Source organism: Protopterus annectens, chromosome 13.part0 (assembly GCF_019279795.1).
Source record: "Protopterus annectens isolate FY-2018-M chromosome 13.part0, PAN1.0, whole genome shotgun sequence".
In the NCBI taxonomy this organism is placed as follows: Eukaryota; Metazoa; Chordata; order Ceratodontiformes; family Protopteridae; genus Protopterus; species Protopterus annectens.
The window spans coordinates 169197437-169224494 of NC_056747.1; the positions used below are offsets into that span (position 1 = coordinate 169197437).

Below are 27058 nucleotides of genomic sequence, written 5' to 3' on the forward strand. Positions count from 1 at the left end.
TCAGTGCGTCAGCCACAATATTCCGGACTGAAGGAATGCAAGTCAGCCACAAGTTTTCCACACTGATGGAAAGCAAATCAACCACAGTATTCTATACTGATGGAATGCAGGTCAGCCACAGTATTCCGCTCTGATGGAATGCAGGTCAGCCACAGTATTCCGCACTGATGGAATGCAAGTTGGCCACAGTATTCCACACTGATGGAATGCAAGTCGGCCACAGTATTCCGCAATGAAGGAATGGAAGTTGGCCACAGTATTCCGCACCGATGGAATGCAAGTCAGACACAGTATTCCACACTGAAGGGATGTCAGTCAGCCATAGTATTCAGCACTGATGGAATGCAACCAGCATGAAGGGACAATCTGTGCAAAATTGCCAGTTCCCAGGCTCTCGTGGGTGGTGTGCATAGTCTGCTTTAACAAAGCCAAAAACAGTTGATGACACATTTCTCAATAAATGCAACTGCCAAAAGCAAAAAACCCTAACATTCTTACCGTTGTCTGACACTACAGGACTACTGTCATATCCCCCAAATGTATCTGCTCTCTTCAGCACTCCACTGGATGTCCGGCATTCTTCTGGTTGCTGCCAGTTCGAAGTAAAAAGGTTGGATGCAAGAAGGTTCTGTAGGTTTTCAACTATTAATTAGAAAAGGTAAATGCAAATGAGTAATACTACAGTGAAAGGTTAAGACATACAAGCAATAATGCTAACACTCCAGGGATGACAATTTATGTACAGCACTAAGCAACAAGGACCACCCCTGCAGGTGCACTCACACCTGCTGATGCACTTGTTCATATGTGGCAATGCATCTTAATTAAACAAAAAAGACATTATCTAAACACACTCTACATTCACTTACTTCTGATTTACTAGGTACAAAAGATTTTCATCTCATCGTGTGCTGTTACTAGTTTTAGTTTGTAACCATGTGAAGTCTCCCTGCTACTAAGGTTTAGGACTTCTACATTCTGGACTTGTAAAATAATGTGAACATGAAGCAAAGAAATTGTTGAAAAAGATAATGTTCTTCATGTCTTTAACAGCCCTCCACCCACCCAGCCTTCATTTGTTCGGCAGTACAAAGTAAAACCTAGTAAATACTTACCCAATATAAAGACAGTGCCTCAAATGATCAGCAAGTGGATCCCAAGTATCAGAGATGTACACATACCCAGTGGCCTTCATGGATAGCCTGACATTTTTTATTTTATTTTTTATTTTACATTTGTTGACCGGAATAATCCGACTGGATGCATGTCCATTTTCAGCGGAGGCCCGGGGAGAAAAGCTCCAAGGGTAAGCAGATACAGCATTACATAATTCCAGCATTACATATTACAAACAGACTATTTAGAGAGATTACATAAGTAAGCAGGTTAAACAAGTTCCACAGGTTAGAGTTAATCCCGAGTGCAAGTCAGGATTAAATTAAATTACACAGTAAACTGGTTAACAGATTTTTTACACATTCTAGAGAGAGAGTTAGCCAGGCTTGATACATTGATATAGCCAGTTAAGTGACAAATGTTAAGTTTGAGTCTAGTTTTAAATTGACCTAAGGTGGAAAAGTAAGGTAATATCACTGGAAGAGAGTTCCAGGATCTACTTACAGAGTTTGCAAAGAGAGAGTCACTGGCTGTGTTATTAATTTTTCTAGTCTGAATTAGTAACTTGTTAGAGGATCGAAGCAATCTAGGATTGGTATAGGGGGTGATAATATTTATAAGTGCAGGAGTATTGTCTGGATTATAGAGGACTTTATAGGCCATAATCAGTTGGTTATACTGGATTAGGCTGGGTAGTTCAAGCCACCCAAGCTGATTTAGACTGATGCAATGGTGTGTCCTACAAGGCAGCCCAGTGGCAAACCTGGCAATGTGGTTGCAGCAAATTGAGAGTTTAAGGACAGTCTTGTTTAAATTCGAGAGTCGAGGGAATGCATACAGAAGGTTTGAAAGAAGGTGAGAGCAAGCTATGGCAATTTTATCTGGAGGGGTTAGGAAGGCTTTTATTCTGTAAAGTGACCCTAGTTTTTTATTGCTGGTTTTGACAGTTTGGTTAACATGTAGGTCGAATTTTAGATTATTATCTATGATGACACCTAATAGTTTTGTAGAGGGGTCAGGGGAGATTATTGTACCATGATTTGAATTTATGGTAAAGGTGAAAGCGGTAGACCTACGTGTTGGTGAAAATAACAGCATTTTAGTTTTTTGGGGATTTAGGCTCAGACGACGTTCAGAAAGCCAGTTTTCTATTGTATTAAAGGTGGTCTGGGTAGCTGACCATAACTCTACTGAAGATGTGGCCGAGCAAATCAGAGTAGAGTCATCAGCACATTGGATACGGCTGACTTTTGGGATGACAGTGTAAAGGTCGTTAATGAAGATGGAGAACAGCAAGGGCCCTAGTATAGAGCCTCGTGGTACTCCAAGGGTGTTAGGTAGAAGGTTAGAGAGTTTGTTCTGCCAGAGGACAGGCTGCTGTCAACCATTCAGGTAGGATTAAAACCACTGAAGGGCTCTAGTATCTAGACAGAATGTTTGCAGGGTGTGGATTAAAAGTTGATCAACCATATCGAATGTCTTGGAAAGATCCAAGAAGAGGGCTAAGGATATATAATTATTGTTGTGATTATGGTTTATGGTGTTGGTAAAGGCTAGAAGGGCTGAAGTAGTGCTGTGATGAGGATGTGACATAACCAGTTTACACTTTAGAAATACAATGCACTACATCTTCAGGAACATAATTTCTGATGTCTTCAGCTTTCAAAAAACATATCTTTGTGAATGAAAGCTATTTTCACGATTTTTAGTGTTTGATTACCTCTGGCTTGCTGCAGATCTGTTTTGTTGACTGGTTGTCTTGTTACCTTTGCTTCACTTAACTGTACTTTATGCCATGGCCTAGTGTTTTACTTTCTTCTTTGTTTCTAACTTAACTTAAAGTATTGTTGTGATACATTTTTAAAAATAAATACATTAAGAAAGTAAAACTATTATATTCCACTTGTTATGTTCTAATATTTCTCTTTCTGGAACTGTTCAGAGTGCAGAATGTCCATTTATTAATGGAACAGGTTTTGCATCAACGTGCATTTTCTGGATAAAATCAACTATAACGCCAAATATTAAAAGCCATTATTTCATATTTAACTGCAATCTTCGGTGATTCACTGGGAAATTAAAGGTTTTACAAGGGATGAATGGAGTAAAATCTGAAATCAGGGATATTCTGCAAAAATCATGGATACAGTAAAGGTAAAAATCTTTGTGTTGCACATATCTTTGTGTGACAGTGAAACAGAAGAAATGTAGAATGCATTGGGGTGGGGGTGGGGTTAAATATTAGGACAAAAAAAATCCAAGTTCAGTCTGAAAATGCACTCTGTAAAAATTTCTTCATCCTGCTGACTAGGTAGTGGCCTCTGTTAACTCTGGAGTGATGTCAGCACATCAGGAAGGAAGCAAAACTTCAGCACAATAATCACTGGGGGCAGGGCATCTTATGGCTACAAAGGGCATTTTTAGGAAGACAGCTTCGTAAAAAAGAAAAGTGGAACTGAAAACTTAAATGACAGAAAGTCAGCCAAGCTAAGCAACTACCGTGGAAATTAATTTTGGAAACAGATGGGTTTCTTTGATTTTATCGGTTTGTATATGATCTTTAAACCAACTCAACTGTGGCTGGAAACTATTCCACCCACCCAGTCTGGTCTTGTTGCAACTTAAAAACCAGTGTCCCTGTTCTTGCCTGCCCCTTATGTTAATTTCACTACAAAATTCCATCCCTCTAGTTTTTACCACACACAAAAGTATGAATTGTGTAGTCACTCCATTTACTCTATTTAAGTAGTTCTACCCTCCCACTGCAGTGGCGGATCCAGGAATCTGCAAAGGGGGGGGGGGGGGTGCAGATGTTCAACGCTTTCTGATCAATTATTCTGAGTGTCAACTATCATGATACAGATTTCTTCAAAGGGGTATACCCATCTCTACAATAATGCAACCCTTATCTGTGACTCCAACAGAAACTTAGCTTGGCAATGAACTGCTGTGATCCCCAGTATCCCCACTGGCAACACAGTGATGGTCTTGTCTCTAGCATGTCCCGCAGAACCTCACTCCTAAAGAGAAGCCAGCAGGGGCCTTAAGCCACTAACTGAACGGGAGCCAGCTGGGATGTACTTGGAACTTTATCCCATTGATCCAGTGGAACTGGCACAAAATGGACCCATTTAATGGCAGAGATTATGATGGTGCAAAAATAAATAAATAAATAAAAAGTCAGGGGAAACTGTGGCTTTAAGTAACACACACCATCAGGCACAGGTAACCCTTATATTTTTCCATATTTTGCTAAAATACTGTTACGTACATGTGGTCACAATAAAGAAATTACAACTAATTTTGCTTTATCATTAAACATTTAGCACACAAATACAGTAGTACAGTACAGCACCATTCAATAAAGATATGTGAACCACCTAGGAAACATGTCAAAAACTACCCAGCGGGGTGATGCCACCATGCTCAGATTCACTGCAACTTGCAACCAGAAAACAACAAAAGGTTCAACAGACACAGACAGACATATACACACACTGTGGATTCAATTCAACATGAAAAAGCATTTTAGGTGATTGCAGAACTGTAATACAACATTAAATGGAGTGTGTTCCCTTGTTCAGAGTTTCTATCTGCATGCTTCATAATGTGCTTCACATCAGAAATGTCAGTAGTACATCCCTCACACACACAAAAGATCAAGGGTAACACAGACATTCTTCTGAACCCTAACACCTTTCACCTGACCTTGAAACTGGGAGGGCTGCATGAGTCTTGTCCTCTTCTCCTCAGCAGACAGAAACACACTGTCCAGTCCAGCTACCTCACCTTCTCCTCTCGCATGTGACTGTCACTGCATGTGCAGCACAGTAGCATCAGCCTCACCCACCTGCAGGAACTCTGCTAGTGCAGCAGCTGTACCGTGTTAGTACCATACCACATTCCTAGACCCAACTCCTTCAGTTTTACATCAACACCCATTAGCATCAGCCTCACCCACCTGCAGGAACTCTGCTAGTGCAGCAGCTGTACCGTGTTAGTACCATACCACATTCCTAGACCCAACTCCTTCAGTTTTACATCAGCACCCATTAGCATCAGCCTCACCCACCTGCTGAACTCTGCTAGTGCAGCAGCTGTACCGTGTTAGTACCACACCACATTCCTAGACCCAACTCCTTCAGTTTTACATCAACACCCATTAGCATCAGCCTCACCCACCTGCAGGAACTCTGCTAGTGCAGCAGCTGTACCGTGTTAGTACCACACCACATTCCTAGACCCAACTCCTTCAGTTTTACATCAACACCCATTAGCATCAGCCTCACCCACCTGCAGGAACTCTGCTAGTGCAGCAGCTGTACCGTGTTAGTACCACACCACATTCCTAGACCCAACTCCTTCAGTTTTACATCAGCACCCATTTTTTGAAGAATAAAATGTATAAAACTTTATCAGAGTCTGACTCAAAATCACCTTAAACTTTCTGAAATTAAGCCACCATCAACAACTCACCCCAGCAACTCTAACAAAGTTCATTACTACACTAGTAATAGGTGACTCTACAGTCAGACACACTGATGTCCCGCTGAACAAGGAGAGGGTGACTGTGAGCTGTCTATCGAGAGCTAGGATCCGCCACATAACACATGCACTCAAGTCACTCCAAAGCAAGTACAAATATGACTCCGTCATTGTCCATGCTGGTGTGAATTACCTGAGATGTACCTCCCTGGACTACATGAAGAGAGACATAGAGGAGCTCTCCGATTATGTAGCCCAGGCTGGTATAACCCTGACCCTGAGCAGCATCTTGCCCTCACCAAAAATGATACCACAATACAAAGACAAGATGATCAGCTTTAATAACTGGCTCAAGTACTGGTGTCATTCTAAGGGGATCCAATGTCTGTCTGCCTGGGATGACATGTTGGACAAGCCACACTGCTTCGCAAGGCATGGCTTACACCTGTCACCACTGGGCTTCCGGATATTGGCTAAGGCTCTTGCCACCCCCATAGTGCCCTTTTTAGGCAAGGCTCAAAAGACAAACTCACCTCCTTAGAAAACAAAAATGGAAAAAAACTAAGGGTAATGCTGCTCAACGCCAGAAGTCTAAATCTCAAAATGCAGGCACTTGATGCACTCCTCAGCATGGAGAACATCGACGTCTGTGCAGTAACTGAAACCTGGTTCAAGGCTCCTGAGAGCACCCCAGCGCTACCAGGCTATACCTCTTATCATGCTTTTCAGCCCCAAAACCCAGGCCGAACCACAAAAGGAGGGGGAGTGTCCATATTCATCAAGGACACCCACACCTCCAGGTTAGTAGCAACACATGAAGCATCAGAGACCATACAGGTGCAACTAACCATAGGCAAAACTGCTATACAACTGGTAGCATGTTACAGACCACCCTCCCAATCTCAAGAACCCCACTCAGCCTTCCTGAAAACATTGGAGGATATGAATGTATCACAAAATACCATCATACTGGGAGACTTCAACTACCCAAACATAGATTGGGTACATTATTCTAGCCCTAATACCCTAGCCCAAAGGTTCCTGGAATTCATAAATTCAAATGCACTGGAACAACTAGTCACCTCTCCCACTAGGGGAGATAATATACTAGACCTGATCATCACAAACATGGGGAAAAAATGCCCCACACCGGAAGTATACCCCTCACTAGTGAGATCTGACCACAAACTAATCACCCTGGATATACATATCCCACCTCTACCCCCAGCACAAAAGACCACAGTGAAAAACTTCTCAAAAGCAGACTTCGCTCTTTTTAAGACTGAGATGGTATCCTTTAAGCCTACTGTGCCAGTGGATACCACATCCCACAATGCCGAATCCTTCACAAATGCTTTCTATGGACATCTCCAAGAATGCATGGATCATGCAATCCCAAATAAATCCAAATCCCTCTCCACCAAAGGCAAGCATCCTCTCTGGTGGACCTCAGCCATTAACAAATTGTGTAACAAAAGAAGGAAGCTACTGCACATCAGAGCAAAATCCCATGAAGGGAAGACATCTCTGATCAAAGCAGAAAACTACGTTCTCTCATAAAAACATCCAAGGCCAACTTTGAGAGAAAAATCGCTAAGGACACTAAAGATAACCACAAAGCCTTCTTCAGCTATGTTAGAAACCTGGTCGGAAACCCTCAGATATGCTCAGAGTTGGTTCACAACAACAAAAAATACACTGAACCCACAGATATTGCCAACATTCTGGCTGAAAGGTTCAGTGCAAATTTCTCCCCTCCCTCATCCCCAAAAGATGAAATACTTATCCCAGCTGAATGTAATCTCCCTGTCATCTCAGAAGTCCAAGTGAGAACCGCCCTAAACAAAGCTAAAAACACAGCATCAATGGGACCTGACGGTATCCCGGGTTGCATGTTACGTGAACTCCAAGAGGAGCTAAACCCACACATAAAAATGCTATTTAACCTTAGCCTTACTTCGGGATATGTACCTGAACACTGGCATACAGCAACAGTGGTTCCACTCCACAAAGGGGGTGCCTCTACAGACCCTGGAAACTACCGCCCCATAAGCTTAACCAGCCTGGTCTGCAAAGCTATGGAAAGAATCATTATGGAACTCATAAACAGAGACACAGGGGACCTACAGACACTTGACCCCACCCAGTTCGGCTCTGTAAAGGGCAGATCCTGCCTTTTGAACCTGGTTGACTTTTTCAAAACAGTCACTAGAGCCCTTGATGAGGGCAAAGCAGTCCATACAGCCTACCTGGACTTGGCTAAGGCCTTCGACACAATACCCCACTCAGGCATCATAGATAAGCTCAACAGCTTAAACGTAAACCCTTATGTCACTAGATGGGTTGCAAACTGGCTAAAGGACAGAACCCATAACGTTAAAATCGCTGGAGCAATGTCAGACTCAAAGCCAGTCACAAGTGGTGTCCCACAGGGATCTGTCCTGGGACCCCTCTTGTTCGGCATTTATTTCTCAGATGTTAAAGCAAACATGGGAGGGCTGTGGCTGACAAAGTTTGCAGATGACTGCAAACTAGGCGCCATAGTTGATACACCAGCGGACACATACATCCTACAAAAAGGCCTCACAGAAACGGACAACTGGTGCCGGAGTCACGGCCTTAAAGTAAATGCCAAATAATGTATAGTCATCCACTTTGGGAAAAACAAAGTACCCACAAATTATCACATAGACAGCAACCCACTGAGTACGGAAAAAGTAATCAGAGACCTAGGGACCCAAGTCGACAGCGACCTCTCATTTGACACCCACATTGCTAAAGTGGTCAGAAAAACATTCTACCTTTCACACCTCATCATGAAGGGATTCACATCCAGATCCAGGGATGTCATTGTACCCCTGTACTCCTCCCTCATCAGACCCATGATTGAGTACAATGCCCCATTTGGTATGTACCTCACCCGGCATTTGCAACAGCTGGAGAGACCACAAAAGTACCTCACCAAGAGGATCAAGGGTCTCCAACATAAGTCTTATTCTGCCAGACTAAAGAAACTTCAGCTCTATTCAGTAGCATACCGCCTGCTCAGAGGTGATCTCTGCCTGATGTACAAGGCCATGTCCAATCAGGATCTGATGGACATGCTCCACCTCACCACGAGAGCTAAAGACTTAAACCTTGGCACAAGTATGAATAGGACATGCTGGAGGGATAGATTCATAACCCAGAGGCTTCCCATGCTTTGGAACAAGATCCCAGTTCATATTAGGCAAAGCCCCTCACTGACTCTCTTCAAGAGAAATCTTGATGAGTGGATGAGAGATCGTAAGTTTACCCCAGGGGTCACATCTGTGTCACTGCTAGACAGGGGCACAGTAAACTAATTCTATTATACAAGGGGACCTTCATTGTGTCACTACTAGACAGAGGGACAGTATTCTAAATTTATTCTGCACATTTTTGTACCATTTCATGGGGTGGCAAAAGCAACATCACTATGGCTAGGCTTACAAATACCCTAGGGCAGATAGCCTAGTACTATACTATGAAACTATAAGAATGTTGAGTGTCTATATGCACTGTGTGCAGCAGCTTAACAGACTCACACAACACCTCCCTTTTGTATACTATATAAATTACTCTAATTCTACATACATACATGCATACACACAGACAGACACACACACACGTTTGGAGAATGAGAGGGAGAGATACATATATTTATACATTTTCTATAATAGATTATGATGCTTCTGTCTTATTAAACAAACCTCAATCCACCAAAACAAATGTGGAAATGCAGAATTATGACAAGATAGATTTACTTGTAGTACTTAAACAATAAAGAAAACAGAATTTAGATATTAAATGTCAGCCATCTCTGAAATGTTAAAAGTTATAATGAATAATTGTTTCCTATGGGAGCAACCTTACACGTTATTTATTAAACCACTGAACCTCAATGAGTTATAACAAGGAAAAGATGTTGTGCTCTACACTTTTCAAGCCACCATAAACATTTAACAATTTACTACTCGGTTCAGTTTTTCAAACTTTCTAATTAAACTATGTGTAACAATGGCCATAGCTTAATCATAGGCTCATAGGTTCATACTAAGCTAATTGCCCTTGTGAGCCATTTTAAGTCTAGCCAATTATCCCTCGTGAGAGTCAAACCTTGCACCTTGTGTTTGTAAGGCAAACACCTTAACCATTAGGCCACTCTCCCAACCCTAACTTTAAATAAAAGGCTGCCTTGCACCTGGTACTAAACTGAGAAGTTAAAATTCTTTGGTTTCCCATTTTTTTTTTTAAGTATATACACATTTTGAAATCATTACCTTTTCTTCTGAGTCTTTAGGTTCAGTGAAGAATAAGAAGGTCAGGAAAGATGTTATCCATGGTGGATACTGGTAGGGATGACAATCTTCAAAATCTATAAACTTAAATGGAATTTATCCCAGCTTTACTGTTTTTAGTATTTCTCTCAAAACTGCAACTATTATATGTGGACTATACCATCTAAAAAACAAATGTAGGGGTGACAACATAATGTTAATATACTTTGGCTCATGTCTGAAGTCAGTTTAGTTTCAAAACATCCCTATATTCCCACAGACTACATGGCTCATTCCAAGTGAACTGAGAAGCACCGTGGCAATCGGACAGAAGGGGAAGGAACAGGGGCTGCCTTAGCATGTGTGTGCAAATTCAGGTTAAAAAGTAAGTGCACTCATAGATGTATGCTTAATTAAAATAAAAGCACTGCAGTACGAAAATGCAGTGTTTACACGGAGAATCACAGTAAATCGGGACAGCTCACCCATAATTGACCAATTAGGGTTATTTTACAGCCTGATCAAAACATCTAAATGATAAAATGTTGCCCATGTCCTACCTGTTTTTGTATACACACAAATACAGCTGGTGATTGTGCAGATCATTAGAAGTAGTTGTTGCTCTGTATATATAAATGCCAGTAAATGCAGAGGAAGCGTAAATAAGAGCACAGTTCATTCATTCTTTAATTCTGTGTTTTATTGTAGAAATGATGAATGATTTCTGTTGAGTGACATGCTTTAATTGTTCAGATTGTCACAGGCAAGCTATCTTTATGTGTCTTTCTTTTTTCATAGCAAATGCAAGTGACAATTTCTGCCGTGAATTCTTACTGACGAATTTAACATTTGCAAACCTGCTCACTGTTACGACAAAGAGTACAAACTCGGTGTAAAATCTTGTTTCCTGACAGAGATTAAAAAAATACCTGCTAACAAATCACAGTTACACACTGTACTGTCAACTCTGTAGCCATATAATACAACTCCAAAGTTTGAGCTTTCTGTTTGGTCCCACCTACCTCGATCTTGGCAATGAATGGACACAGCCTCAAACCTCTGTGGTGCTCTGTCAATCACTGTATACTTCAGCAGAAAGCTCTGAAATTAAATATGTGTTTCCAGTAGCTGTTTAGGTTAGGGGAAAAAAAGTCTGCATATGGGAGATGGGACCAAGGAGAAAAAAATGTCAAAGCAGTACCCGTAAGCAGATGGACTACTTTTAGACGGAGTAAAAAAACAGCAAAAGGGGTTCAAGAAAAGCAGATGAGCACTGACTAATCAGAACACAAACATCCCAACTATTTTAGTTACTATTATTGGATCAGCTATGGACGCATGTAAAATGCATTAACTTATATAATCTCCTGTAACAAATAAATGACTTGTTTTTTTTTTTAACAAAAACAGAGAATTATGCCAGCCCCTCCTATGCAACAATATAAAGAAGTTCATTCAACGAACGTAAATTTGTTAATGTACGAGCCGTACACCTCAACTGTAACGATTTTCACAAATCTTTCACAGACTAAAATGCGTCATTATTTAATGACTTAAGTCCTAAGTCACTTGCCAGAAAAAAAACACATTTTATGAATAGCAGACCAAAAATATGAAGCAAAAATCAGGACACTGAGAAAACCTGGAAGGTTGAGAAGTATGTAAACAAGCACAGTGACTTTCTTTAATGATAAACGATCATGTTATGGTAATATAAATTATCAGTTACAGGTATATTTGCTAACTGGATTCTTTCCATATAAAATAAAGTAACATATATGTAAGGCAGGTGCAGAAGCCGATTCAGTGAAAAAGTACAGTACAGCGCCAAAAGAGGGATACGAACAACTGTACCACTTTGGCGGGATTTCTTCAAGACTTGCATAAGGAAAATAAAAATTACCTCAGATTCTCTGAGCACTGACGTTTTATTCTCACTTGTGAATTCCTGTAACAAGGTCTTCGGGATCAAATCAAATCTGCATTTTTGGTTTAGTCACTACTACAAAGTGCTTCTAGTAACTGGGAAAGCCACTCTATTTGAAACTATCACCAAACACAACTTCAGGGAACTACAGTCTGAGATGCAGTTGGAGGAACTATTGAGGATTGTAGAAAAGGTCACCTGATTGAAACCTCCAATTGCATCTCCCAATGCATCTTTGACGCAAGCAATAAAAAAAGTGCTGGGAAAATGAAATGGAAAGATACTGTTTTGGCAGCACATTAAAGGATTTCTATACAAGAACAGTGCATTTCCTTTTTTAAGCCACAAATGAATAATGGCTTTAAAAAAGGGGGAGGCGCGCGCCCCTGTGCCCAGGCCTAAATCTACCACTGCACTGTATCTGATAGAGTCAGTATACTGAGTTTCTACTTGGCCAACCAGTGTAGTTCATGAGTTAACTTATTTATTATAAATCAACTTTGGACATACCTCTCAACTGCTCCATATGTGGGGACACAATTTCACACAACAAAACATCCACTCTGTAGCTCTGCTTTTACACCAGTTAATTCAGATTTCACAATTAATAAAAAAAAATGGCTTTCTAGAGCATGTCATGGCCAAAGGGACCAATGCGAAGCACTGTTTAGTGGTGTATTCAAAAGCTATGGCAGGGTGATTAAGCACAGTGACTGTTGGTTTTCTACTACTCGAGGACACTGAAGGAATATAACAAATTAAGAAAAACAATAGTCACACCATCTATCAACTCTGTGATGGCAAATGCAAGATAGGGCGCTTCTTCATTTTACAGTGTTATTCTGTCATTCATCTTGGCTCCTAATTTTGCTTCAGATGCTTGTGTTCCTCTTATGTTTTTGATTTTCTGGTAAACCACTGAGGACTAGACGGTCACTGATACTGGAACATGCCATACTTCTTCAGAAAGTGTATGTTGATGCAAAACCTGTTTTATTACTATTTTTCTTAACTGAAGTACAGTAATAGTTAAAAATATTTGCTTTTGGAGATTTTGTCCCCTTTTATTTTTTGGATTTGCTCACAATTCTTGAGATATGAGGTTGGTCTGTTCTTCATTGAAGGTGTGGTCCTCTAGGAAACTGCTGTGGATTGCAGTCATAGAATAATGACAGACAAGTGTTTCAAACTTCATATCCCTCAGAAAATGACTGATGCACAGCTTGTTACTCTAGCTATTTTCTATGTATGTAACAGCAATATTTAAAACCTGTCTCCAAGTTTAGATCTTTGTGTTACTTGGGATAACTTGAGTGTGCTGGGTGCAATGAATTGCACTTTGTGGTTCTGGCAGCAGCACACTGAATATATTTTTATGCCATTACCATTATTTATGTATTTACATACTCTTCTGATTTCAAGCAGACATCTAATTTGTAATTATACACTGCAAAGCTTCTCTAATGCGATGATGAGCAGGAAGGACACATAGCTGTGAAAACACACAGAATGTTGTATGCCAGAAATGGAAGACTTAAGCTAGATCTCATGTGGCAAAACAGGAGTGTTTCTTTTAAGAAAATTTTGCACTGTTTATGTCTTTGCTAAAAACACTTGAGAGCCCAGGTTCAATTCTATGCTGGGACGTCTTCTGTGTTTTTATTTACCTGCAACATTCTTATGTAAAAGTTGCACATAAATGTAGTGGACAAATTAAAATATATAAATTTTATACTAATTCTGTTAACAAAATTAAAGTTACTTCTGGTACATGCAGCTCCACAAGAAAACAGGCATGTCTATCTTTTTACATACATGCAAATTTCAGTTGCTATGATTTTAGACCCCCTGTTATGATTCTTAAAGCTGACAGGTTGAGAGCTATTCCTTTGCAAACTCCTCCCAGACTCATCTTATCTGCAAATACTAGTGAGTAAACAGAGGTAATCCAGAGGGCAAGTGTGAAGTCTAGTATCCTACCTGTGACCCAGTAGGTGACAGGACTATCGAGAAGAGTACAAAGGATTAGTCCAGATAAAATCACTTTAGCTAGCAGATCTAGGAGACACTCTCTCTAATACCCTCCTTGTGGGAGGAGTAAAGACACCTTGTTGTCGTTTCCAGTAGTTTATTCAGTTAAGCAGATAGATGGTAGATGGTCTAGATACAACTATTTTTACTCAATGGTTAAAACATTCTGTTACTCAAAGGAGTAAATTTCCATCTGTATGAGATGAGGTGCTCAACAGTCCAGCTTGCTTTGCTAAAGACTGTTTGCACCTGTCACTCCAAAGTTTCTGCACAGTGGCTAAAGCCTTTGATGGCCCCAAAGTGCCTAATATATCAGTCCTGAAATCAAATTACAGAAAATGACAATTCCACGCCACAAGTCTAAACAATAAAACGTCTGACCTTGAGACACACCTGGATTTGGAAGGCATCCATGACTGCGTAGTCACTGAGACTTAGTTTAAATGCAAACAGAGCACTACTTGTATTCTTGAGTTTTGTGCTTTTTACATTTTCACTCACTGGCAGCTGTGGTAGAGTCTCCATAATTATCAGGGAACATTATTACCTCCAGGCAGATCCCCTGAACTCAATGATCACTCCAGACATGATTAACATTATTACCCCCAGGCAGATCCCCTGAACTCAATGATCACTCCAGACATGATTAACATTATTACTGCCAGGCAGATCCCCTGAACTCGTTCACTCCAGACGTGATTAACATTATCACCTCCAGGCAGATCCCCTGAACTCAATGATCACTCCAGACATGATTAACATTATTACCTCCAGGCAGATCCCCTGAACTCAATGATCACTCCAGACATGATTAACATTATCACCTCCAGGCAGATCCCCTGAACTCAATGATCACTCCAGACATGATTAACATTATTACTGCCAGGCAGATCCCCTGAACTCGTTCACTCCAGACGCGATTAACAATATTACCGCCAGGCAGATCTCCTGAACTCAATGATCACTCCAGACATGATTAACTATCAGTTAATAGCATGATACAGTTCACTCCCTTGTCCCATGATGCTTACATACTCGAGTGTTCTAAATGTTCTCCCCATTAGCAAAAACTATATTACTTTGGGTAACATTAACTACCCTTCAGTAAACTGGGACACCTACACTTCCAATGCAGGCTATGCCCCCAAATTGCTATACTATATAATCAAAAACTTCCTTGAGCAGTTGGTAAACATATCTACTAGGGAACACAGTATACTTGTACTGATTCTTCCAATATGGATGCCTTTTGCACGACTCTTCCACTATCTTCTCCCCCAGTAAAGTCAAACCACAAACTTATGACCTTCTCCTTTAAAATAAAAAACCCTACAAAGTTTAAATACTATTAACATACCAACCTCAGCTTACACTATTGCAAAAAAATATCAAAATTCTCTTTGGTCTGTACCACCCCTGACCATGACACTGCAGCAAGCTTCAGCAATTAATTCTACATCCATTTGGAAAATGCAGAGAGATAACAGTCCCATCAGAAGCAAGTATCACGGGAAATTCAAAAATAAGCCATCCTGGTGGTCCACTATCATACATAAACTTTACAACAAAAGGAAAATTCCTTCAGTTATTAATATGAAAAGCCTTAGTAAAAAAAAATGAAAAATGAAAAAGATTAGCATGTCAGTTAAAGGTGCCCATGAACTTGGCTGGGTCTCTGAAGACAAAGATAATGATAAATCTTTCTTTAGCTATGTTAGCGAACTAAGAAATAATACCCTCCCATTGCCATGAACTTATTCAACATGACACATTCCTTTCTGACCCAGCAGACATTATCAATATCCCTCAAACAAACTCAGCAACAAGCCCTGAAATACCTTTATATTTTACTCCCCCCCAGCTGTCTGTAAGGAACATTCACTGAAAGTGCTAAGCAAGACCTTCTCCATGGGACCCAATAATAGACCTAGCGTCCCTGCATCTCTTCAAGTCCAGGTGGCCCCAAGTCAAGAATACTGGTGTAAGATGATCCACAGGACTCCTCAGCCAGGGTCATCAGATCTTGTGGTCCATAGGAGAACCAGGAGTACCCCTAAACCACTGCTGGGTGATTCCACACGCCCTTCTTCAAAATATGGCCAGTTAGCAGCATAGTCTGTTGAACTGACTGGGAAAAGTTTAGTGTCTACAAAAATGGATGCACACCTCCAGAATCAGAACAAGAAGATTCCGTTTTTACAGGCCAGTCACAGTCTAGCACAAGCTTGACCCTCTGACAATCAAAGATGAACTCAACATTTAAGGGCTATTTTTTAAATGGACTTGCCTGAAGGAAGGCTTGGTCAAACAAAGAAAACTCTACAACTTTAGGTCTTTCTAATGATGTTCTAGTATATGCACAGGGCTGTGTATGGGGCAATTCTGCTGCTACCTATTCAAGATGTCTTCAGCCTGTGCCACCCTCCTGGTAATGATGCAAGTCAAGAATTTCTCCCTACATCACCTTGGGCAGTGAGGCTGAATAACGTTAAACGTATAGCTGCCAGATAATGTCGAATAGATCTTAGCTGCTGCCAAATACTTCCAGTAGCTCTACGCTTCTAGGAATGACATAGAAGAATAGTGAGACAAGACCTAGCCAGTCTTGTACAATTTACCAAGAAGGATTAATTAAAGCCTCTGTTGCCTTGTAAATGGGAAAATGAAAATAGAACCTCAGAATGTTCTGAAATGAAACAGGGAAAACAATCTATTCCATTCAAGTCCCACATTCCGCTGCTAATGTCTGCTCATATAATTCATTTTCCTCTTTTGGTGTGTATTTTCCTACCGTCTGCCTATTTACACAAGTGCTTGGATTACTCTGATCAATGTGCTAGGAAAGCATGTCCTGCTTGTCCTACTCGCTCCTCGCTCATTACAGTTGTGATCTGTGCTAGGTATACATAAGAGAAAATAACAGACATGAGTACTCACCTTACAAGCTGACTTTTGAGAAGGTGCTCCAAGGCGAGTAATAGCTGGAATCGCCTTCCTGAAAACTGCCATATGGCAACTTTTCATAGAACTCTAGATCCTAAGTGCCCTCCCTTTAGGTGGTGTACGCTGAGGCACCCACACTTGACTACAAGGCTTTATATTTTCCAAGTCCTATACTTCCAAACGTTCACCCCATTTCTTATCCCTGTGGAACACAGTTGAGCTGCAGCTTCAAAAAGAACAAAGATATAGAATCATAAATTTATAACACTTGTGGAAAATAATTCCCCCAAAGCATGCATAGCTGCTATCAGAGTAAGAAGGTGGCAGGAAAGTACTGACTTTTACTGCAGACCACCTTCTTGAACAGCAACTGCATATGGACAGTACTCAAAATACTTACTCTGAGGGGACCTCTGCTAGCCACTGCATATGGACAGTACTCACATACTCTGAAGGGAGCTCTGCTAGCAACAGCATATGGACAGTACTCACATACTTACCCTGAAGGGAGCTTTGCTAGCAAGTGCACATGGACAGTACTTACATACATACTCTGAGGGGAGCTCCGCTAGCAACTGGATATGGACAGTACTCGCATACTTACTCTGAGGGGAACTCTGCTAGCAACTGGATCTGGACAGTACTCACTTACTCTGAGGGGAGCTCCGCTAGCAACTGGATATGGACAGTACTCACATACTTACACTGAGGGGAGCTCTGCAGTGGCTAACAGCTAGCCAGCATTACAAACAATATCCACAATTTCTACACAGAGCAAGAAGCATGACAAAGCCAAAGAAAGAAGACCCCTGAGGCAATCAAGTACTAAAGGAGGCTAAACCCTTTGAGGCAGACCTCCCAACTGTCTCTGATTTTCAGGGACGTCCCTGATTTTGAGTTAAATTTTAGCTCTGTCCCTCTTAATCCCTCTTAACACTTGTACCCTTTGGACAAATGTGGTTAGTAAATACTTAATAAATAATGACAGTAATTAAGAACTAAGCACTTATTTTACTTCAGGAAATGTATATTAATTCATATTCTCCAATAATGTTAATGCCTCAAGTTAGTAGAACTAATATTTTAAAAGTGTCCCTCACTGTCCCTGATTTTTTCTGGATTTGTCCCCGATTGGTTGAGAGCTATGCTTTGAGGGGGAGTTAAAGCAGTACTGTTTACTAAAGGTTTTTATCAGGTGGCCAAGGTATGCCAGCAAAGGACACATTCTTGAAACAAATATTGCAGGCAACAATTTTCTAGGTCAAACCGCCACTTACTGCATTGTCTAAAGGCCAACTAGAAGCATGATGATAAACATTGCAGCTGGGAAACTATCTAGAAATGTCTGCCTGTCTTTTGCTAACCTCAGTTTGAAGTGAAAAACAATGTAAAAGTGATCTATCTTTCTGACCTGAAGATCATAGGATGGCAGGCAATACAAGGCAACTGAGTTGCAAGACATTTTTGCCTCGCTAATAACACCCTCATGCTGTACCCTCCCCTTCTCAAGAAGGGCAAAGCAGGTCAATCTCTGCTCAATCCAATCATCCAGGTTTAATCTGAAGGATGCTAGGTTATCACTCTGTATAACTTACAGAAGGAGTTTGTTCAAGAGGTGGGGAAGCTGACGGATAAAAGAAACATTGGGGCGGGTGGGGGGATTTATTTATGTGCTGGTGGAGATATATGTCCTAGTTCTGGTATTAGTGGAGCTATCCAACTTGTGAAGATATAGAGGTCAAGGAGGATGCAGTTCCTAAAGGCAGAGAATGCAAGATGTACAACACCCATGCAAGAGTCTACAAAAAGCAGAGTAAAGGGATAGCTCCTCAAGCCATTCCAAGTAGAGCAAAGACTGTAAGCGAACAATCTTCTTGGTTATGAACCGCTGGGGACCTTCTAGTTGTTAAAAGCATCTAGAAAGTTACATCTCGAAGAAGGCATTATACTCAATAAATGGTCCAATTAGGGCTGCATAAACAGGAATAATAAACTACGTTTGACCTGCATGATATGCCTTTACATGGTAACTGTGATAAATAGAAAAGATTTTCTGACTACTACTGCTACTTCATGGTGGTCAGATAAGAAGGAATTATCAACCCAAGTTCCATGATCCCCAACTACATTAATCATTTTGGGGTGAGGTACTGGTTACATTGTATATTGGCTATACCACATACCCAAGGAGGGAGTCACTCACTAAATGTGACAATACTACACTTTTTTGCATTTAATAGCAGCCCCTTTCCAATATACCACTTGTTTACAAGGGTTACTTCCTGCTGTAATGAATGGGTATCACAGGGTGATTTGACAAGAATACCCAGTTTGCAGTAATCTGCAAACGTAGTTAAGCAAAGGTCCTCTTTCATGGTCTGGAGACTGGGAAAAAGGGATACCGAAAAGGAGAAATCCTAGCAGAGAGTCTCAGAGCTGAGTGGAAAAATCTAGGACTCTGTTACATGCCATTTCAATGATATGCATGCAAACATCCAGCGTATCACTTCCTACAGCACTTACCTACTCATTTTGTTATCCATGCTAGCCCTACAGGGTGAGACCTATTTTCCGAAAGGATCAGTGGAGAAAAATTTCTATGTATTATCAGGTACTGTAAATCACTCAAGAAGAGAGAAAAAGGCTTTACTGGTTTTACAGGTTAATACACATGTACTTAGTGATTATAAAAACAGTTTATAGATATATATGTATGGATCTAGGACGTTTGATCGAAATATCAAACGTCGAATCCATTAAGGGCGAGCATACTTACTCGAAAGTGCTTTTCACCGAAGAAGCACTTTCGGGTAAATATGCCTGTTGCCGAGCCCGTACTACGGTGCGGATAAGGGAAAATTCAGTTTTCCCCACTACAGTGTGATCTTGGAGGGAGAATATTAAAGTAGTGGGGGTGGGGGGTGCAGGGGGTCAAAGCCCCCCTGCAAAATCCTAGATCCTATATATACATATATATATATATATATATATATATATATATATAAAACTAATGACAAGGTGAAACAGAAGAAAGATCAGCAAAAGGTAAATTTAATTGGACAACTCAGTTATGGCAGGAATACCATTGTTATTAAGGATATTAAGTTTATGTAACTGACATCAAAACCATAAAGCCTCTTGAGATCTGGGATGTGTCAAATTCTTACTTTCAATGAGTTGGGTGTTCCTAATTATGCTTGTAAAATGTGTGTAACGGTAATTTTATGTTATTATGACACCTACAGGTACTGTAGATTGGGGAAGCTACATGTCAGTTAGATGGGCAGTGGTACAATAACTGAGGCAGGAATACATGTGAAATGTGTTTAGGTAACAGCACATCTTTAGCAAGCCTTAGTCTGAAGGTATCATTGCTTCAGTGCTTACTTGAACTTGGGTAAAATTTCACTATGCCTAATCAAAATGGGCAGGGTGTTAACCGAGAGATAAATCCCCTGCTTTCAAGTTCCCTTTAGCAGTTTCATTTGGTGCAGTGAAGACTACCTCAGCTGTAGGGAGTGTTGGTATTATACCAGATGGTAGCACATGACTCCGCAATGTTTCTTACAAATCAGTGTGAATAGGGTGACTACACAATGACAAAACTGGTTATCTAGGCTCATCCAGGTAACTGACTTTCCATAAGGGAGCAATGCCAGCTCCAAACAAACTATGACTTCTGTTATATACCACTTTATTATGACTAATCAACACTATCCCAAGTCTGAACCTAAATGCTGTCAATGTTACAGCCTTTCTAGCCTTAGGTGTCATTTTCCTTTATTCTGTAAAGAGGACCCTGTTTGAATTTATCTGAGTGACTGTACTATATGTTTTGGAAGCTTAGTTTAAGGGCATTGATACACCCAAGGTATTTCCAGCCAGGATAGTGACTGTGCATAACTAGACACATTCAGAATACACAGCTGAAGACCAGTAATGTCTCCTCCTGGGGTGTACTACATAAAGTTCATGGCGTTTTACACAAGTTTTGTATTTTTAAGCCAGTGTCTGGGTGAGTTATGCCTTATTGCTATACCATTTTGTCTGCGTTTGTCACCTGCACTGCACAGGAAGGCAGAATCATCAATGCACTCCATTTATGTTCTCTCAGTAATGTGAAGAGTCATTATCTTTAGTGAACGAGAAAAGCAGGGATCCTAGTAGGTAACTTGGGGGTAAATTACCTGCAACATGAGAGAAAGCTGGGCAACTCTGACATGAAATAAATAAAGAATGTGAACGAAGATAACTTGGAACCAATTTGGTGATGTATCAGTGAATCCACACCCCCCCTAACATCTTGCTAGTAGTAAATGGTTAGGAAACAACACAATGTCTGCCTCACACTGTTTGGTTCTCAGATGGGGTCCTTCTACATGGAGTCTGTACTTCCTTCCTCCATCTGCATGGGTCTGCTACCCACTCTGCTTTCTTTTCACATCAAAAGACATGGTGTAGGTGAACTTCTAAACTGTACACATATGTGCATACTATGTTTGAGTATGTGTATGTTCTATGAAAGACCAATGTTCTGTCTGGCACTGGTTTCTCTGTCTTATGAGCAAATCTTCTAGGATAGAATTCTGTACCCCCTTCCCAAGTAAATAAAGTGAATAACTACAGAAAGAATGAATGGATGAATATGAATTGTCAACATTTTTGAATGCCGTTTAGCAACCTGAAGCTCATTGCTAACATGTAAAGCCCTTTGTCAACAGACAAAAAAGGATACCTGACTTGTATAACTGGTACGTCACTGATGTGGTTGGGAGGGTGGCCTAGTGGTTAAGGTGTTTACCTTACAAAGACAAGGTGCAGGGTTTGAGCCTCACAAGGGATAACTGGCTAGGCTTACAATGGCTTGCAAGGGCAGTTAGCCTAGTACTAACCTATGAAAAAAAAAAAAAAAAATGTCATGTCTAGCCCTGATGCCATACTGAGCTTTTAATAAGACTTATTAATCAATCATTTACATACTGTATAACTGGCTGATGCACTATCCTTTTCAGCTCTTTCACCAGCAGGCTCAGCATGACTACGAGCATATAATTTCCACCTTTTTAGTAGTCACTATTTAAGTACACCTCTGCACTTCTATACATCAGGAACTACACCTTCTCTTGAACTCCTGTTTATTAGTACTGACAGTGAACAGTTCTAGAACAATTTCTTTAATGAAAGATGGGAGCAGCATATCCACATTAGCTGTTCCGTGTTTTTACTCTAGATCATTTCCAGATGTGTTTTCACTGTGGCCATTTTTCACTGTTTACTATGTTACTTATGCCTTCCTGGAATTTTGCTGGATTCCTGCTGTAGAACAGAGCAGTAGCTGTGCTTAGCCTAATATGTTATTCGTGTTTATTTCCCATGACACAGCAGATACTTTTAGGTTAATTAACCTTCCTTTTCTGAAAGTTGTTTAGGCAATTTCTCATTTAGCAATTAACTTCAGATGAAGAACTACATCTGCTTTAGTTTTTCTGTCTTAATATGAATGATACCAAAAAGGGAAAATCTGCTTACATCTGCAACGAATTCCACAGCCATGTCAGTTATCTATAGATTAACCAGTATAGACCAGGCAACTACATTTAATTCCTTAGTTATAACATCTACTAGCAGGTTTTTCAGATTATTCAGGCCTCTGACACTTCTTGTATCAGTTTTGGTTAGAATAAGAACACATTTCTAACTGATAAAGGTTGGTAAGTGGTCATTAAGCAGTGTTTGCTCATGCACCAGGGGGGCCCTGTGGTTAGTTGTGACAAATCAACAGAAAGTACAGTTTTGTACACTTACCATAAATGTAGATGTTCGAGGGTATTCACTGTTGCAGTCATCACATCTGGGTTATCTGCCTGCAAGTAGCCCTCAGCCGGCCTGAATACCAGAGTCTTGGATTCCTGCATCGAATGCTGTCTCTTCTTCCATGACGTCAGGTTGTCAGGGGTATAAGACATGCAGCCGATGCCATTACATCAGTTTTTCTTGCCCCAGTTATCATGTGCCCCCACAATGGGAAGCAATTATATGTTATGGTACACCTTAATCAAAAAACAAATATACCAGAAAGCTTAAATACACCAAACAAGAAGGAAAGGTAGAGCCAAGAGAAGTCAGGGGGCTGGAGGGAGGGTAACCAGGACTGCAACAGTGAATACACTCGAACATCTACATTAATGGTAAGTGTACACAACTGTACTATGTTCTTCGTGTTTCACTGTTGCAGTCATCACATTTGGGTTGATTCCCAAAACTAAGGAAGGGAGGAGGAAGTTAGAGAGAGCATTAGGACCAGCTATTAAGCCCTACAAGACTGCAGTGGCAAAACCAGCTCTGGATTTAGAAAAAATAGGCATGTGGTAATGCTTGAATGTATGTGCAGAGCTCCAGGTAGCAGCTTCTAGGATGTCCTGGTAGGGACTCCACTGAGAAAGGCTGTAGATGCAGCCATAGTGGAATGTAATCTTATCCCCTGTGGGGTAGGTTTTCCATGGTGCTTATAGCAGAAATGAATGCAATGGGCTATCCATTTAGAAATGGTTTGCTTTGAAATGGCCTTCCCCTCTGCCCCTGTAGCAAAGCCAACTAGCAGCTGTTCAGATTATCTGAGAGGCTTCGTCCTGTCCAAATAAAATCTAGGTTGTCTGTGAATGTCCAGAGAGTACAGTATTCGTTCCCCTTTGTTTTGTGGATTAGGGAAAAAGGTAGGCAAATGAATGGACTGATTTAGGGCCATAATAGACACCACCTTGGGAATAAAGGAAGGGTTGGTCCTGAGAGAAACCCTGTCTGCATGGAAGATAATGAAGGGTTCCACCGCCATAAGGGCCTGTAATTCAGACACTCTTTTAGCTGAAGTGATGGCTAGAACGAAGGCTGTTTTCCAAGAAAGGAATTTCAACTCTGCAGTTGCAGCAGGCTCAAAGGGAGGGAGATTGAGGTTTTCCAATACAAAATTAAGGTACCAGGCTGGAGTGGGGGCCCTCCTGGGGGGGTCTTAAGTTTTTGGCCCCTCTAAGGAAATGCTTTAGCAGGGGGTGAGAAGAGAGGGGTGGCTCAGTATTATAATGTGCTGAAATGGCAGAGGCATGAATCTTAATTGACGAGAAGGATAGTTCCTTGTGGAGCATTTCTGTTAAGTACTGAAGAATATGCGGTAAGCTGGGCACCGTTGTGCCCATCCCCTGAGAGTCTGGCTCCAGGAACAGTATCTTTTCCACTTTTCAGCATAGGATTTTCTAGTACTAGGCCTCCTTGCCTCCAGAATGACATCTAGCACCTGCTTACTGAGGGGTGCTATTGGGCAGCTCAAGGAATTAGCCAGGCTACAATGTTCAGGGTTTGAAGCTGAGGGTGCAAAATCTGACCTGCCTGCTGGGAGAGCAGGGAAGGGGTATGAGGCAGGAGTCATGGTTCCAGTAGTGTCATACTGTACAAGAGGGGGTACCAGTGCTGGCATGGCCAGTCTGGTGCAATCAATATTGTCCTTGGCTTGTCCTGTTTGAACTTTAGTAGAACCTTTGAGAGGACAGGCAGAGGGGGAAAAGGCATAAACTGAGAGGCTTTCCTTGGTAAAGGACAGGGCATCCACTTTCCAGTCTTGACTGTGTGAAGTCCTTGTGCAGAATTTGTCCAATTGGTAGTCCTGAGGGGAGGCAAACAGGTCTACCTCTGGAGTCCCCCATTTGTTTCTCAAGAGACTGAATATTTTTGGTTCCAGTTTCCATTCGTGTGGGTCCATGATATTTCTGCTTAGGTCATCTGCCAGTGAATTTAGCTTGCCTGGCAGGAACTGAGCTTGCAGGTGCGCTTGGTAGCTCAAGGCTGTGTTCCACAGAGCCATGGCTAGTCTGCAGAGAGTGTACGAGTGGGTTCCCCCCTGCTTATGTACTACATAAATGTGGTGTTGTCGGTCTTTACCAATAATTGTCCTGGAAGAATGCGGTCTTTGAAGGCTGTCAGGGAATTCTGTACAGCTAACATTTCTTTTTGGCTGATATGCAGATGCATCTGTCTCGGGTTCCATTTGCCCTGAATGCACTGCCTTGCCAAGTGAGCCCCCCATGCATAGTCTGATGCATCTGTTGTTAGGGTTTGGGTGACAGGGGGTAGAATGAAAGGGAGCCCCTTGTTGTGGTAGCAGGCCTCTGCCCACCAAAGGAACTCTGTCTTTATACAAGGAATGATAGGAATCATTGATCCCAGGTCCTAAAAATGTTGACACCATAGGCTTTTTAGATACCATTGTACTTTCCTCATATGCAGTCTTGCATATGGAATTAGTAGAATGCAAGAGGCCATGAACCCCAGGGCTTGCAGAATTTTCCTTGAAGATAGATGGGTCTTTGTGGCCAATAGTTTGAAGTAGGTTGTCAAATAAACTGGTTTCTCTGGAGTGAGGAAAGCCATCTGGGAAGTTGTGTTCAAGCTTGCCACCCAGGAATACAATCTGTTGGCAGGGTACAAGGTGAGATTTATTTTTGTTTATGGTGTACCCCAGAGAGATTAGAAGTTTCTTTACGAATGCCAGATGATTTAATAGCAAGTCCTGGCTTTCTGCCTGAATCAGACAATCGTCCAAGTATGGGTATATTTGAACTTTTCTCTGCCTGCAAAATGCAATGGCTGGAGCTAGACACTTTGTGAATACCCTGGGCGCAGTAGATAAGCCAAAAGTAAGTGTAGAGAACTGATAGTGCATGGAGCCTGCCCTGAAGCATAGGTATTTCCAGCAAGATTCCCTTACTGGAATGTGCAGGTAAGCTTCCTTTAAGTCTAAGGTTGCCAACCAGGCATCTTTGCCTAGCAAAGGAAGCAGCTGTTGAAGTGTTAGCATTTTGGAACTACCAGAAAGGTGTTTAGAATAGAGAGGTCCAGAATAGGACACCAGGAGCTGTCTTTTCTGGGTACCAGGAAAAGTCTTGAATAAAAATCTTGTCTCCCTTCTTCTGCTGGGACAGGCTGAATAGCCCCGATACTTAGAAGAGAGAGAACCTGCTATTGGGCCTCTGCCCACTGATTTGCGGGTAGGTCTGGCCAACCGTTTGGGGTTAGTAGAGTGTGGAAGTGGAATCTGTATCCTTGGGAAACTATATTCAAAACCCATTTGCCCTGGGTAATGAGTTCCCATTTTTTGCATGCAGGGTGAGCTTTCCTCCTAAGGGAGCAGGTAGTTGAGCAGGTCTTGGAAGGGTTAAGGTTAAGTCATTGCATCATATTTCCATAGGGGGGTGCCTTACTACTCCCTGCTTTGGAAGTGGGAGCCCCACTCCTTAGGCCTGTGCGTAGCCTGAGACTGTAACCTAGGTGGTCTGCTGTTCCTGAGTTTAGACTGAGAAGGCCTGGAAGAGACTAGAAAGGACCAATTATTTGAAGGCCAATGCCTACTAAATCTGGAAGGCTGTACTTGCAGGAAATCTTTACAGTTTGCATAGATTTAGCTTTTTCCTTCATCTTTTTGAGAATGACTTCTGCTCTGTTGCCAAACAGGCAGTCTTGGTTTAAGGGAGCATCCAGTAATTTAGCTTTAGCATGATCTGGCAAGTTTTGCTCCTTAAGCCAAGCATGCCTTCTAAGTACAGACCCAGTGACAGCACCCTGCAAGATGCTTCTAAAGAGTCAAAACCACATTGCAAAGTATGTTTACCAACTTGTTCAGCAGAATGCATTAAATCCTGTAATTCTTTGTGTTCAGCACAGTCAGGAATCAACATCATTTTCTGTTTACGTAGTCCCATAATATGTTGCTGGTACTTTAACATATGAAACTGGCAATTTAAAGCCCTTATGGCCAAAGTAAAGTAGCACATGTATACCTTCTTACCCCATCTGTCCAAGGCTCTAAAATCTCTATCAGAAGGGGTAGGATTTTTAGCAGCAGTAGCCTTAATGCCCATTGGTCCTTGGGAAATGGTCTCTGGATCCGCAGTAGGATTCTTGAAGAGGAACTTGTGAGAGTCAGGCACTCTGTAATACCTGTCAGGTTTTCTGGAAGCATGAGGTAAAGTGTTTGGGAAAAGGCTAGATTCCAAGAAAGCATCATCTACAATGTCCAGAACAGGAGGGATAGCTAAAGGCCTGTGTTGAGGAAGGAGTAAGAATTCCCTAAGCCTCTTTTTGGAGTCAGAGTAATCCTGGCTTTCCCAGCAGAAATGCTCCCTAACAGTGTGCAAGGTTTCACCAAAAGAAAAATATTCTGGAGGGGAAGCAGAAGGAATGGAATCCTCTGCATCAGAATCCTCATAGGTAG

The 27058-nt window shown here is 41.4% G+C and overlaps 1 protein-coding gene across 1 annotated transcript in view; it reads right to left on the reverse strand.

Moving 5' to 3' along the window:
- The window catches only part of ARHGEF18 (Rho/Rac guanine nucleotide exchange factor 18), a 2448098-nt gene that overhangs the window by 296922 nt on the left and 2124118 nt on the right, over window positions 1-27058 (reverse strand). The window contains exon 26 of the mRNA XM_044090748.1: window positions 499-642. Within this exon, the coding sequence (XP_043946683.1) occupies window positions 499-642 (144 nt within the window). The remainder of the gene's footprint in view (window positions 1-498; window positions 643-27058) is intronic.